The sequence below is a fragment of the Alexandromys fortis genome, unplaced genomic scaffold (assembly GCF_014885135.2).
Source record: "Alexandromys fortis isolate MF-2015 unplaced genomic scaffold, M_Fortis_MF-2015_v1.1 scaffold_21, whole genome shotgun sequence".
NCBI classification, from domain to species: Eukaryota; Metazoa; Chordata; class Mammalia; order Rodentia; family Cricetidae; genus Alexandromys; species Alexandromys fortis.
Genome location: NW_026067905.1, coordinates 16215151 through 16231841, shown reverse-complemented (window position 1 = coordinate 16231841; position 16691 = coordinate 16215151). Strand labels below are relative to the sequence as shown.

Below are 16691 nucleotides of genomic sequence, written 5' to 3'. Positions count from 1 at the left end.
TCGGGGAGGAGGGACCGAGTGAGGAGCCAGCATTCAGTGGAGAGACCAGCGTGCTATGCAGAGGTGTAGTGTTGCCAGCGAGGAGGCAATGTTTTGAAGAACATTAACCCTTTCTCATAAGTATTCTTCCTTACCCCGACTCACCCAAAACTTGGCCTTTCTCAAAGTCTCTTCATTTAGGAAGTTTCCAAGGATTGCTAGAGCAGGCATTCTCATCCAGAAAACCATGAATGCGCGGGATGCCAGACTGTAGAGGAAGGGAGGCTAAGGAAGGGCAGACACTAAGGAACCTGAGCCTGAGCAGAATGGGGTTGGCACCAGCTACCCACTGCGGTGGGGAAAGTACAGCCTTTCTAGTTTTTTGACCCAATATTTGTAAGGCAGAGACAAATTTAAATAACGTCACCCCTTCCACACACTTGCCACTTCTGAGGACAGACAAGTCAGGACACAACAGGCTAATTTAGCTACTTTCCAAATGTCTACAGGACACAGGTCACTCTGTAAGCCCCTCAGCCCATGCCCTGCCTCTTCATAGCTCCACATCAAGAGTGTCCTGACAAAATGGACTTCCTGATGAAGCAAGAGGAGATCCTGAAGCTACTTCAGACACACTTTAAGAAGCACGCCTTTAATCCCAGCACTCGGAAGGCAGAGACAGGTGGAGCTCTGAGTTCTAGGCCAGCCTGGTCTACAGAGGGAGTTCCAGACAGCCAGGAATGGCACAGGGAAACCGAGTCTCGAAAAAAAGAAAAGGAAAGGAAAGAATTGATGTGCTGAAAAAACTGTCTCAAACCCTTTTCTTAGAGTGAAGACATTCACTCTAAGAAAATAAGGATGAATTATTTCAATAAACTGGTTGTCATGCCCCCCCACTCCGTGCCTTTTATTTAAATTAAATTTACTGAGATTTCCCTTATTTTTTACATAAAAATACAAAGATATGCCCGTGTCTGTCATAGTGAAGGCAAGACTCAATCCAGGCCAGGGAGCCTAGCAGAGCAGGCTAAACTGACTCCAAGTCTAAGATATTTTTTTAGGAGAAAGCCCTCTGTATAAGAATATTGGCTTGCTATGTCCTCGAAGGGTTTGCCTTTTCCCATTTAAATACCTGTTACGTGAGCAACCTAAATCAGCAGCTAGGATAAACTAAGGTTATAAGCCACAGAGGAGAGAACCCATCTGTCTGAAGTCAGGAACACTGCTTCGAGAAACACACTGCTAAAGCTGGAGAGAAAGAAGGCCCGGGGATTCTGACACAGCAACATCTAGTTTGTCCCCATCCTAAAATAACTTGTGTACTTCAAGACAATGTCATTCAACTGGGTCCTGTTGTCTTCCTGAAAGATGACCCTCTGTGAATCTTAGGAAGGCTTCTCTCACCAGACACAGGGAAGGTGCAGCCAGGCTCAATGCAACAGGCATTTTAAAACAGAGATGATCCTGGACTATGAGAACTTCCAGAATCTAGGAGACATTTTGAGTTCGAGCAATTATCATACACATGTATGTACACACACACTCACACATGAACATACACATACATGCACACACACATGAACATACACACGCATGCACACACATACAGACACACACGTTCACATCCACGTGCTCATGAGCACGTACACACACCATGCTCATGAAAGGAAAGAAGGAGAAGAAGGAAAGAAGGAGGAAGTAGAAATTTAACCTAAATATGGTTAAATAGAGGCAGGGCCTTTGAGGGAAGATGAGAGTTAGGTACGTCATCAGAGCGGAGGCTCTGTGCTCAAGAGAAAGAAGAAAAACACTAGCTTGTACTCTCTGTCCTTTGCCAGGTACTGTCCTGAGCCTTGTTGGGACTCACCATCATGCAAGCCACTGCCACATGCAGCCCTGCAACCTTGGACCAGAACCATGAGCCAAAACAAATCTTTTTCCAGTCGATGGCATTGTGATACTAGCAACAGGAAACGGCTGAGGACAGTGGCGCTCCTCCCCTACAGACGCAGTCAACAGCACGATTCCACCTGCCACAGATCACATATGCGGCTCGGCTCTAAGAATCCCCACGCCGTAACTCGACCCTATCTCTGTGCCCAACCTATAGATGAGGAAACTAAGACACAGATGAAAGGATCTGCTGGGGTCATAGCCAGTGTGGCTGCAGAGTGAGGTTCTTCATCTGCCCGTGCATTTTTCTCTGTTCGGCAAGTGTTGGATGCCTACTGTGTACCAGACACCAGGTAATATTTGATACAGATGAATATGGCAGAGGCCCTGCCTTGGAAGGCAGCGATGTACAAATACCTCTCAAGTGATGACAGAAAAACATAGCCATGTCACTAACCTCACCAGAGGGGTCAAGGATGACCTCCTTGAAGAAGCAAAGAGACTATGTAATATTAATGTAAATTCAACCATAATGAAAGTTTGACTTCCTGAGTGTCTCCTTTGACTTTGGACTGAAGGGACATATCATGGGAAAAAAATGGAGAAAACTGAAAAGCCATGAAGGATACATATTGGAGCTAGAGAAACTTCCTTGACTACAGATGCACGCCCATAGTGATAACTGCGCTTCAAGAACTGTGTTGTGGGGCTGGAGAGATGGCTCAGAGGTTAAGAGCATTGCCTGCTCTTCCAAAGGTCCTGAGTTCAATTCCCAGCACCCACATGGTGGCTCACAACCATCTGTAACGAGATCTGGTGCCCTCTTCTGGCCTGCAGGCATATACACAGACAGAATATTGTATATATAATAAATAAATAAATATTAAAAAAAAAGAACTGTGTTGTGAATGTTTCCATTCTAAATATTACGATGGGTCGACATCTTTAAACTCTCCCTGGCCACGAGAGACTGACCATGAGACCTCTCTCAGGGAAGCTAGTCAATCACTAAAGGTAAAGGGCCCACAGCAAGTCTTTCACAGGTTAACCACTCCAGAACCACTTCTGTCTAGTAAAGAGATGCTATGCCCCGTATTAGCAGTTCACCTGTTCTGCCTTATTGGACAGCTCTAATTCCCCTACGCAAGGTTCTAAATCTTCTCTCCACTTGTCCCCTAAACACCACTGTCCCTCCCTATGGCCTTCAGTGGCCTGCTTTACCTCCTGTGAGAAGGACAAGCTGGTTTCTTCCCCCAAGGTCTTTCATGTCCCTCTTATGACCATTTCACACCCTGCTTATGACCACAGTGACCTCCTAACAAAAGAGCACAAAACAAGGACAATTGATATGCTTCTGGGTGGCTTTAATGTCCAAGGAAGGACCATGCACTGAAGGGAACTGGTGAACATAGATGCTCCAGTGTGGAGCAGAGCTCAGTTACACAGAAGGACTACAAAGAGCTGAGTGCTTCGGGCTGCCGTCTACAAAGCCAGGAGGTCGATAATAATGGATGTGTCCCCGGAGTCTGAACACTGAGATCCTAACTCCCGGTGAGCATAGGAAGCAGGACTTTGGAGGTCCTCAGGCTGTGAGGGTGAAGCCCTCACGAGCAGGGTGGATGGTCTTGTAAAGGAGACCCCAGAGGTTCTCCAGCTTCCCAGGCCCCATAGGGACACAGCAAAATGTCAGTTGTCTGTTACCTGGAAGAGGCCCCTTATGGAAATCCAACCAAGTTGACACACTGGTCGAGAACTTCCCACCTCCAGAACTGTACGAACGAACTGCCTGTTATTTACAGCCTGGGTCGTCCGAGCTGTCTAACATGGAAAGTCAGACGGCCAGTGATGTTTGGAGCGGCTCCAATGGCCCATCAGTGTCTGCTTACAGGAGCTGCAGAGCCGTGCTCTCTGACTACTCTGTGGTTTGTTAGGAGCTGAGGTTGCTGTCCGAGTCAGAACTGGCTGAGGTCAGAACAGGAAAGTAAGTGTAGAATCAGGCAGGTTCTGAAGCTTATAGCAGCTCCACAAAGAGATCAAAGAGCAGAACTGGAGAGAGACTAACTGAACTTCAACCTTATTCTGCCCCTTCTCAGCTACCTATCTTAGGGCATGTGCTTTAATCTCTAATCTTCAAATTTCTTATGAATAAAATGAAGATTTCCTGGGGCTGTGATGTTTAAATATGAAAGCCCCAAACACAGTTTTTATTTATCCTTGATAGTCACATTCATTCATAAATATTCATACAATATATTGTGATTATATTCTTTCCCCTCTCCCCGATTCTTCCCACTCTGCTACTCGTCCACCTTCACGTTCTTTCAAAACACAACAACAACAACAAAAGCCACCAAAAAATCAGAGTCAATTTGCCAGTCACAGTTCCTAATATAAAGGCGGGGTCCAGTCAACTATACTTTCTCTCCTTTACAGACTCCAGTGGATGTGCATTCAATCGCGACACTCATTTCTCACTCCTGATGCTGTCGACTTTGCTCATCTCAGAACTCATGCTTCAAAGCACTTGATGCATTAATAACTTCCTAGCAAGTAAATTTTTGCCTCTTGGCCTCATATGGAAATTTTGGCAGACAGAAAAAGGAATTCCTAAGAATTATATAGAAGAGTCGGGTTCTGCCATCAAACCCCAGCCTTTAAGTTCAACAAAGAGCTGGCTCCTCAGAATTTAACAGCACACTCCCACTGCTTTTCCAAACTGTCATCCAGTTTTTAAAAGATCCCCTTCTTCCTGTCCCTAGGATGAGTATGATTTAATCTCCGAAGCACGCATGATGAACACATTACTATTCCCTCCTCCAAGAACGTGATGTGTCAACGCAGGGCCTGGTCCCTGAGCTGGATAAAGAGAGAAAGGTCATGTCCTGTTTCCATTCAGGCAGCCAGTATACTCTTCACTTTCACAGACTGTCTCTGCCCCTAGCCACAGAGAATAGTGCCTGTTTTGCTGGCCTCCTCACACATGCAAAAACTGAACACAGATAAGTCTAGTGTTTATACAAATCCACTAAAGAGTCAAGCAGCAATACCACAAAAATCTAATATAATAAGAAACCAAATCACTAGAACGTAATGCTACCTCAAAAATATATCAAATGACTCTCCCACAAACACAAAAATGACAACATTTTGGTTTACATTACCATTTAGAGAAACAACATATGACCATTAAATCATGAAAAAATTCACTAGTCAGCTGAGTATTTATTTCAATCTGTGTCTAGAAGGATGCCAGTGCTTTGAGGTTTATAAGCGAAGTAAAATTAAGATGGAAGGACACGGTCTCAAGGATAGACAGTCTTGCTGGTAAAAGAAAATTACCATCTTGCAGAAAAAGAACTGCCCCAAATAATCCCTAGTGTAACTTTGACTCGCACAGTGGGGACAGAAAAGAGAGCAGGTAGTGTAAGCAAGTGTGGTCTGGAAGCATTCTGGGCCACTCCACACAGGTCTAACAGAGACCTGCTGGAAAATAAACCTGACCAAGTTACCACCATGCCCAAAGCCCTTCACTGACTCCCCAGGGACCACAGGACACTTTCAAACTTCTGAGGGAGGAGCACAGACTTCTCATACACAGTTACTCTGTTTCCTCTTCTGTTATAGGTGCTCAGGATTCTAGGCTATCCTAACACTCCTCCTATGGAGAATCGATCTCATTCCCTGACAGAAGTCTTTATGTTGGGCTAATTTCCACTTTTCTCTTCAAAATGCACTCGGGTCCCACTAGCTATGATGCTTGCTTTCCCTGACACCCACAGCCACACAGTGTCTGCTTTCGGAATACTGGTGGACACGTTCATTACAATATCTAATACACTGACATTCAATTTTCAATTTATTGAATTAAGATGGAAAAATAACAAGTCAGTTTAATACACACACTAAAAAAGTTTGATAAAATAAAACAAAATATCTTAAGCTTGGTGTGGTGGCACACACCTTTATTCCCAGCACTCAGGAGGCAAAGACAGGGGGATCTCTGTGAGTTTAAGATCAGCCTGGTCTACATATTGAGTTACAGGACAGTCAAGGCTATGTAAAGAGACCTGCCTCAGAAAAAAATAAAATAAAATATCATTTTCAATACATTGATAAACTGTCAAGAAATTCAGATCTCTCCAAAGCCAAAGCTTAGCTAGAAGCAGAACCCACAAAGATGGGCACTGAGGTCAGCGTCTATCCAGTAGAGGGCATTGGCCAAGTCAGGCAACACTTTGCTTTTCTCTGTGACGTCGGTTTAACTGTCAACCAAGCTTCACTGGTACTTGTCATGGTACTGTACCTTCACTCAGAGTACTGCCCCAACAGACATCATCCTTCACACCCACACATCCACGTGGGGCTTCACTCTCCGCAATTAAATACAAACTCGTATAGGATATGACGTAAGTGAATTAAGGATCAGACAGGGATGTGGAGAGAAGAGGGAAGAGGGATAGGGACTACTGGGAGGAAAAGCTAAAACCAAGGGGGATTTGAGGGGCCTTAAACCTAATATCCTAAAATATATGCAGTTTTTAATCTAAATGAAATCAACAAATAATGGGGAAGACAGAGCCCCAACTGGACATCTCTTGTCACCAAGTGAAGCTTCCAGTGCCAGGCTACATCTAATCAAGTTCCTGGCCTAAGAGGTCCCATGGGAACCCCCAAAGAACCCAGGCTATTGCCCAAGTGGATCTCCACAAACTGACAACAGGACCCAATTGCTGAAGACAATACTTATACAATTCATTGAATATGATAGAGAGGTCAAGCTAGTGCCTACCTAGAGCCTTCACCTCTATGGACTAGTGTTCATGGTTCTGGAAAGTATTCTGCATGAAATCAAAGAAGGGTAAACACCAACCCAGTTACAAACCCTTTGATCTACAATGGTGATCTCCCTGCAAAATACACTGGTGTAATAGTGGCACAAAGCTTGTGGGAGTAACCAACAATATCTGATTTGAGTTAATCCCCACTCTTGAGATGGAACCCATATGCAATACTGCTTGGGTGACCAAGAACCTGAGACTAAATAGCCCAGGGACCAAGAGAAAAGCCAAATACTACTGTTCTGCTAAAGGAAGATAGCAATAAAATGACTCCCATTGTGACATTCTGCTGTATTCATAGATCAGTGTCTTGCTCAGCCATCATCAGAGAAGCTTCCTCTTGCAGCAGATGGGAGCTGATACAGAGACCACAGCCATACATTATGCAGTGAGAGATGTTGGAATACTTAGATCAAAAGAAGATATCTCAGCACATCCCACATCATGTATCTATCAAATCCCTTCCCTCGGGGCTTAGGAAACTGCAGAAGAAAAGTCAGAAAGAGTGTAAGAGCCAGAGGGATGGAGACCACTGGGGCAACCAGGCCTTCTAGACACGGCAGGACCAATGCACATGTTCTCACAAAGACTGAGGTAGTATGTGCACAGGGCCTTCATGGTTCTGCACCAATGGGGTCCCAGAGCTGAAAGTAAACACACACCCTTACCCCTAGCACAGAAGCTATCTACAACTGATAGCCACTCCAAGGAAACAAACCACGCATCAGGGTAGGGGCCCGGCACTAGATGGCCAACACAGAGCAAACAAAACAGCACCTTTGGAGGTTCTTTGTCTCATAATGTTAAGTCGGGGCTTTATAGTTTTTGAATCTTACAGGTCCTTTGCTTATCTACTATAGTTTCTAGTTTTGTGTTTTTATGGAAACTGTGTGCACATGAACAGTGTTCTCTGTGTCTGTATGTGTTTCTTGTGCTTTTTCTAGTTGGTTGTTCTTGGACATTCCAATTTGTTTTATCTTAATTATGGTAATTATTATTCCTTAGATGCCTGTTTTCTAACAAGAGACAGAAGGGTGTGAATCTGGATGGGAGGAGAGGAAACAACTAGGAGGAACAGACAGAGGGCAAACTGTAATCAGAATATATTATTTGAAAAAAAATCTATTTTCAATAAAATAAACAAAATGGCTTTCCATTGGTAATGCTATCAAAAACAAATGGAAATCCTCCCTGGAGGAAATTTCTTTCATTCCCAAGAAAAATAACTTCAGCCAAAAACCACACCTTATGTGAGGGCAAACAGACAGAGCAGAGAATAGAATGATAAACGCACAGTTTTCGAATTAGAATTGGAACTTTAAAATCATTACACTTAATACTGTTAGAGAAAGACATTATGGAGTCTCCCTTGCCTCCTATCAGTATTACTGTATGTGTAAAAAATTCCAGGACAGGCTCCAAAGCTACAGAGAAACCCTGTCTCGAAAAACAAAAACAAAACAACAACAACAACAAAAAAATCAAAGTCCCAGATGATCTTTACACAGACTAGTCTTAAGGAAATTTGAGGGATGCACTAATGCCTGTCACTAAATTGAAGGGCAAGCTTGCTTACTGCCTGCTAACAGAAAGCAAGACTCCAGATCAGTGTTCACATCCTGTGCAGGTATCAACTTAGGCCACCTCTGTCCCTCTTGGAGGGACCGGACAAAGGAGCCAAAGCAAACATGAGCACACTCTGGCTACAGCTTTTACTGTGCAAGAAAGTCGTTCACTGTCCTCCAGTATCGGGGAAACTGTGGCAACTAGAGCAAAATCTCAGCTCCTTCCTGGATCTTAACCCATGGGACTTCAAAGAGAAAAATATGCTTAGGAAGTAAGAGGCAAACAGATAACGACACTTTGTAAACCAAAACTCAAGAAGGAACTTTCAGAAGTAAAACACAGGTTAGTGATTAGGATACAGACATGAGATTCCTCAGAATGGACCACAATGAGAAATAAAATACAGTAATTCTGAACGAGGTTGGAGAGCATGAACAAAGAATGAAACAGAAAGTATGAATTGTGTAACACTCACAATGAAAGACATCAATTCGTGTGTGTGTGTATGTGTGTTTGTGTGTGTAGGAGAAAGAGAGTCTTGCTATCTTGTAATTCTCAGAAAAGTAAATACTAATGGAAAAATAAAAAATAAAAGCAGGTTCAAGCTGTCAAGTGACATTCACACACAAAATAAACATAGAATTAATAAAAATGTTTTAATTTTTAAAGCAGTCTCAGATAAGACTGAGATGCCAAAAAAAATTGACAAGCAATGAAGAAAATTTTATTTTATATCAACTAGATTTGAAAAATTATAAAATCTATTAATTCTAAAAGTTGACAGGCATGTATAATAGTGGAAATTTTTGCATTCTATTGGTATCACCACTTTAGAAAAAAATTGACAAGTTTTAAAATAAATAACCCCCAAATTTACTCAACAGGTATTAAAATGGAAAGTCTTACATATGGGCATGTGTAGTCTCAGCTCAGCATATCCTTCCGAGGTCTTCTCCTTCCATCATCATTTGCATTATTATATTGTGTTTATTATGAGCACCCTGCTGTTAGACATATGAGAAATAATATTTCTGAACCTTGCAGCTGAGGCCCAGGCCCTGGAAGCTCCCAGGTGAGCCGTCTGAAGACACTCTTGTCTTCCCAGGACCATTTACCAAGCATTCAGTGTTTTCCCTATCACATTTCCATACCACATTAGCTGTTCTGAGGTTCTAGGCTGGCCTTCTCCCTGAGATGCTCTCTCCTTCTGTGATATCCCAGCTTTCACTTCAGTTCAGAGGAGTCAGGATGGGTAAATGCCAAGGCCAGTGAAGGGAGGTTTTCCCAAGCTTGGTATCAACTCCATCCTCGTTTCCAATCTTCCTGTCACAGCCTCTCGTTCAGCTGTGCCTCAGGGAGGTACTTCTTCAGCACCTCATCATTACTTATGAGCATATCCCAAACACACAACAGAAACAAAAGCCAAATATATCATTTCCACGAATCTCCCACTTTCTACCTTCTACACACAACACAAACACACAAATACACACATACATAAACACAAGAGCACAAAGCACATACACATACAAATACATACACATACATACACAAACACAAACACATGATACTAGCTTTTGTTGAGTCTTCAATAAAAGGCTTGAGAAAGAAGAAAATCCCAAAAGAGCAACCCTGGGAGAGAAGACAGGAAGAAGGCTTTCATCTGTACCAGGCGGTATCCGAGAGTTCACAGGGCAAGTTACCTGCATATCAATGTGAGTTATAATTTTATGCTTTGGCTCTTAGTGCTATTACCTCCTTTACCTTATTCACTGTGTCATCAATAAAGCCCAGTGGATATATCTCTGGCTTACTGGCCTCCAGTCTTAGCTGTGCTGTGGCCCCTGACATATCTCTGGCTTACTGGTCTCCAGTCTTAGCTGTGTTTGTGGCCCCTGAACAGACTTTCAAGCTGGCCTGGAGTGTCAGCTGCACCAGGAATTTTCCAGAGTCAGCGATGAGTAAATCTGTCATTGCACCAGCTCTGACATTGGTCTTGCCTTACCTCCTCTGTCTTTAAAACTTCCCATATTCGAGCATGATCCTCCACCAGCCAGTGTCCTGTGTTCTCTACTTTTGTGGAAAGTTTGACTTTAGACACCACTTGAGTAGGCTCTCCCTCAGATTTCCCGTCCATCTTGAAAGAGGCAAGCCGGAGGCATTACGGATCTGGTGGAAGAATAAAACACAAACTAGGTTAAAATCAAAAATAACATTTGAAAAGATAATCAAAGCAAATTACTGTGCTTGATTTTTGGATAGTGAAACCACTGAAGACAATATTACAACAGACAGAATTCTTATGGCCACTTTTTATATTTAAATATTTATTACTAGTATTTTAATGCAGGCTTCTAGAAGAATAGAGACACATCTTGATAATGGACAGTGATACAACCTTTACTATTAAAAGATTTTACTTTTAATTACATGGAGGGATCGGTGCACATGGATACAAGTGCCCTTGAAGGCCAGTAGAGGGCATGAGACATCCTGGAGCTGGAGCTACAGGTAGTTGTGAGATGCCAGATGTCAGTGCTGAGAACTAAACTTGGGTCCTCTGCAAGAACAGTGTAGGCTCGAAACAGAGGAGCCATCTCTGTATCTCCTGTGATACAAATTTCATAAGATTGTTTTTTAAAAATCTGCTTAATATATCTCTTGCCATTTTGTTCTGGACCCTGGAGAGGAAAGGTGAAAATGGGTGGGAGAAAAGGCAAGTCATAGAGGTCTTTTCATATTCTGTATTTCCCTGACAGCTTGGGAGAAACATTGGCTAAAGCATTGGGAGTTGAACTCCTCTAACACCCTGGGCTGCTGTGCATGCGAAGCTGTGTGTCAGGCACACACAAAATCCAGGAGATTTGTTCTCAAATCTCTAAGGCCTTATGCTCCAGGGCAGTAAGGTTGCAAACAAGCTTTAATAGTGTGTACAGTACAATATAATGTGTGAAATGCCACCAGAATGATGTTTCCAAACTGTGATGGAGGGCTGGGGGTGGCTGAGCACACACCTAGCATACACTAGGCCCTGGATTAAAGGCCCAACACCAATAAATAAAAAGCAAAACAGAAACACCTCCAATGGAAGGAGAAGGAGGCAGGAGATTCTCCTCCAGTGGAAGCAAAAGGAAGCAGGAGATTCTCATTTGTGTTTATCAGCTGCGTTCTCTTCATAGGCTCTGGGTTCAATGCTGGGGTCAAACAAGATCTTTCAATGGACCCTGATTCTAGGTCTCCTTCGGCTCTCGTCAGAATCTCATTGCCCTGCTTCGTTGCCACACTGTCCTAAGGAACCTTATTGCTTTCATTCAAGGCCCACAGATATACCCTTCCTAGGGTGACTTTCACAAAAATCTTATCTGTCCATGATATTCTGCTTCTTAAAATTTTTCCTGGAGAATTAGACAAAAGCTCCTCCACACAGCAGCAAAGGCCCTTTGCACCTGGCTCCTTTCGCCTCCCTTTTCTCACTCTGCACATGCGCCACTGACCACTGACTCACCACCTAGGCCATACTATTTCAGCCATTTGAAAACACAAATGAGAATGGGCAGTGGTGGTGCATGCCTTTAATCCCAACACTCACTCGGAGGTGAGAATGGAGGCGGGGGGGGGGGGGGGAAGGTCATCCTGGTCTACAGAAGAAGGTCCCGGACAGCCAGAGCTGTTACACACAGAAACTTGCCCCCCCCCCCAAAAAAAAAGAAGAGGAAGAAGAACAAGAACAAGGGCTGGAGAGATGGCTCAGAGGTTAAGAGCATTGCCTGCTCTTCCAAAGGTCCTGAGTTCAATTCCCAGCAACCACATGGTGGCTCACAACCATCTGTAATGGGGTTTGGTGCCCTCTTCTGGCCTGCAGGCATATGCACAGACAGAATATTGTATACATAATAAATAAATATTTTAAAAAAAAGGAAAAAAAAGAACAAGAAGAACAAGAACAAGAAGAACAAGAACAAGGAGAACAAGAAGAAAAAAGATAATGATAAATAGGAAAAGGAAGAGAGGAAGAGGAACAAGAAGAAACACATATGGATCCCAAAGACATCTAGTCATTCTAGCTTTTATTTGTGATCTGTTGGCTCTAGTCCACACCCAAAGAGATTTAATGGGGACCCTGTCTATGCACTGAGGGTACACATACGACTTTAACATATCTACTTGCTTTCAACTTCATTTCCCTCTTCAAGTCCTTTAAGAATCTTGAGACTATAGATGTTTCCTATCCAAAGCAAGTAGATATAAATGTTAAATGAATTTCAACCCAGTAATTTAGTAACTCATGACAATCCAGAAATCAAAAAGAGGCAGTATTTTGCTAATCACATAATAAGCAATAAAGTCAAGTTATCTCCTCCTTAAACCTCATTGGCTTGGTGAGTTAAGTTCTTCATAATAAGGAAACAGTATATATTTAGCATGTATTCCAAGTGTCTATATTGCAAGATGGAATTGATCATTAATTAACAGCATGGTTTTTATAGCCCTAGCTTCGGGGAGTTGAGCATGTCTGCAAAAGGCAGGCCTTATGCTCATTAACCTGATCCCAAGTAAGAATAGATGGAAAAGTAGGACAGAGAAAGGGTCGGAATGACAACAGAAAAACAGAGACAGTCTCTCTGCAGAGGAGTTCTTTCTCTGCCCTAGAGCCTCGCATGCTCCATCTGGAAGCCATAGACAGCAAGGCTGTTGGTGTGGAGAGAGCCACCATGAGTAGATGATAACCCAGGCCATCGTAAGTATTTAGAAACATGGAGCACACAACGAGCTCGCAATAGGGATCAGGAAACGCAACCTACACAATTAAGAATGGACAAAGTTCCTCCGAGAGGACATGCTGATAAATGATGCTGACACATGCAAGGAAATAAACAAGGCAGAGTCATGGGGAGGTTTCAAGCCAAGAAAAAGGAAATTAAAAATAAACAGGCAAAATGGAAATAGACCAGATTAGTGGGGAAGAAAATTCCATTGTTGTTACTGGAGATAATACTGTAAACAACAAATAATAAATCAAAACAACGTGAGGAAGCTACACAAGATGGCTTTGGCTGCACTCTCCACATGTCATGGAAATGTAACTGGATAAACGAGACAAATTACAAAATCTCAGAACAAACACCGTCCAGCTGTAAGCACAGTGCAAGCCAGTGACCCCACAGCGCGGACTCTGCTGTCTGCCACAGCTGCTCTCCCATCTTGGCCGTGTGGGTGACAGTTGGCCCATTTTCAGGGCTGAGACTGAACTCTCCTGTGAACTGGCTTCCCACAGGCTACTCCTTACCCTGTCTTGGGAAACATGCATTTCTGTGTTGGCAACAGTCCCTTAAAGCACCCTGCAGCCAAGGAGGGTCACAGAGAGGCAGTCAGCTCTTACAGGATTGATTCTGCAAGTCTTGGAGATTCTCCACCCACCATCCCACCCCTGACAGTGGAGGTCTTTCCCACCCACCCTCATTATCTACACTAGGAACGAGCCACTGGGCTCCATACTATCCTTTGAGCTCTCATCCACACAGTAACCTCATAAGGTGGTTGTCACTATTTTTACTAGGAAGTCAAAGGTTCCCAAGTTCATCCCCGCACGCCACCCACCTCCAGGTCGTTTAAGAAGGCATTGTCTCCATCCCCTCTCCTACTCTCACATCACTTCTGAAAGCCCCTCTCCATCCTCTCTCATCCCTGCTGGAGTACCCCCTGCTACCCCTACCCCTGCATGTGTACCAGGCTGATGTCAGTTTCTCTCTGACACAACAGCACCCCCTAGAGAGAGGCTCACACCCTAGTGGGACATAGGTAAGAACAGGCTAGATGAAGAGGGAAATTTCACCAGCAATAGATTGATTATTCCTTTTTCTCTTCTCTGACTGGGGTAGGCTTTCCAGATGTGTGACTGACAGTCTCTACTTAGTCACATGGGACCCCTTGCTCAAAAGAATCCCATATATTTGGCTGAATGCTTGGCTACCCCACACCCAAATTATACAGCCACTGACTTGCCTGTTCCTCTTTGACGATAAAGTATTTTATACGTTTTATTTTTTCAAACTTACATTTTCTTTCAGCAATTAATGAGTTAGAATTCTCCTACTTGTTCTCCTAAAGGCCAGCTAGTTTACGTGGCAGCCAGTTTTTGTAAACTGAGAACAAGAGACATTGTGGCCTTTCTCCTGTGTGCTATATCTTAGAGTAATGTGCTATCCTCTTTCTTAAAACAGAGGATCAAAGGTTACAAATCAGCCTCCATACAGATATCACTGACAAGAACCACCAAGAGCACCACATACATGTTGGAATCAATGTAAAATTCAATGGCAATCTCCTCTTCTAGTTATGAATGAGTGCAAAATATCATAAACCTTACAAAAATCTGTTACCCTAAAATCCCCAACACCCCCAAACAACCATTTTACCAAACTCCTGGATGGTCAGAGAATTCACAAGCTAGACCCAGGCTGGGGGAGGGGAGTAGAATGCTTTTTTAAAAAGCAAGTATATAATCAGAGAACACAGAAGCAAATTTTGCCTGTTAGACATTAAAAAAATAAAATTTCTTGAGAAAAATTTCCTGCTGTCTCTACTGCGGGAAGCAGAGAAGTAAAATTAAAAACAGGAAAGCCAAGAGCAAGTGGAAGAAGGGTGCTCCCAGATGACACAAAGGATTTTCCCATCAGAAGTCACATAAGGGTTTCCAAGGTCACCTTAACTTCAAGACCTGCAATTCTGATGTCTTCACCATAGCTAAACAATTTTGGTCTTTTAATTAGGGGTTTCCAGAGTTAAGTCAGATCCAAGGATCAATCTAATCAAAATGTGTCAATTGAAAAAACTAATAGCAGATTAAAACTGGAGAGACAATTATCCTTAAAATAGAATTATCGCCAGAGAGAAAGATGCGTTTCCTGGTAAGGGAATAGTTCTTAAACCCGAAGTTTGTATTTTTAATGTCTATAATTTTTATATTGTGGTATGCAAGCATGTGGCGTGTAGGCACGTGTACATGTGTATTTGTGTCCATATGCATGCACACATGCATGTAGAGCCCAGAGAATGATGGTGTGTGTCTCCCTCTATTGTGTTCCATGTTATAGACTGAGATAGAGCAATGGTTCTCAACCTTCTGATGCTGCGATCCTTTAATACAGTTCCTCATGTTGTGGTCACCCCCCCCACCATAAAAATATTCATTGCTACCTCATAACTGTAATTTTGATAGTGTTATAAATCATAATGTAAATATCTGATATGCAGAATATCTATACACAACCCCTCCCCACAAAAGGGGTCATGACCCACAGGTTAAGAACCACTGAGGTGGTCTCTTACCTCACCACAGCCACAGTAGGTAATCTCTTACCTCTACCCGAAGCTCACCAATTCTGCTAGTCCAGCTAGCCAGGTAGCTCAGGCTTCCTGTCCCCACCATGCCCACCCAGCATGTCCATGGGTGCTGGAGACCAAACTCTACCCTCAGACTCACTTGGCAGGTCCTTCCCCCTCTAAGCCTTCTCTCTGGCCCTTGTATATTCTTTTAAAATTACTCCTACCACTATGCTTATAAATATACCATCTGTATATAAAATCTTAATAATCTAGTGTTTCTTTCCCTTCAAAAATGCTTATTAACTAGAGATCATCACATTTTCCATGATATAATAACGGTCTGAACTAAAGGCTTCATACCTACATGACCATTAAGCACAAAAGTCAATGAGTAGAGGTTAATGTTAGAGACATAAATATCGAGTAGCAACCTAAAGACAAAAAATTGCCATTATTAGTAAATTATCTGTGATGACCATAGAAAGATAACCATCTTGAAATATGGCTTTAAGGTAAGTTCTAGGGCCTGACTGCACTCATAAATCTCTATCTGTTTTATTAACTCCATGATAAGCTTTGATAAATCAGTCCACAGTTATTGAATTTTACTTTCTTTCTAGGGTAACTAACAGGGCATGAGACATCCTTCATCAATTATCTCCTTTTCTTCTCCTCCCTCTTTTCTTTAAATGTTTCTGGAAGGGAAAAGAGTGTTCCCTATGGAGAGCCTTCCCGGGATACTCCGGTGGGTCTTGTCTTCCTCTATCAGAGTCAGACTTCTCTTCTGCCCTACAGAGCCCATTACATGTATTAAGAGTATACGAGTTTCTCTTTGTGTCTCATATATTCTTAAGTTCTTTGCTTCTACATGAAGAAATCTTTTAATTTTCAAATTCAACTACAGATTCACCTTGAAAACGTCTGGCATCCGCCCTTCTCCACTCTCTTCCCAAGATTATTTGTCTTGTGTCTTTTCCACCCTCTTGCCCTTTCCTCCTCATCCTTCTTCCTGACGAGCTGAGGTCCTGTCCAGATAAGCCGGCTTGTTTATCTTCTACTAGCTCCAGCTCCCCCATCCATCAGGAAGAG

General features: G+C 42.9%; 1 protein-coding gene across 1 annotated transcript in view; it reads right to left on the bottom strand.

Moving 5' to 3' along the window:
* Rgl1 (ral guanine nucleotide dissociation stimulator like 1) overlaps positions 1 to 16691 on the bottom strand; it is a 250528-nt gene that overhangs the window by 132601 nt on the left and 101236 nt on the right. The window contains exon 2 of the mRNA XM_050135351.1: positions 10282 to 10445. Within this exon, the coding sequence (XP_049991308.1) occupies positions 10282 to 10413 (132 nt within the window). The 5' untranslated portion in view covers positions 10414 to 10445. The remainder of the gene's footprint in view (positions 1 to 10281; positions 10446 to 16691) is intronic.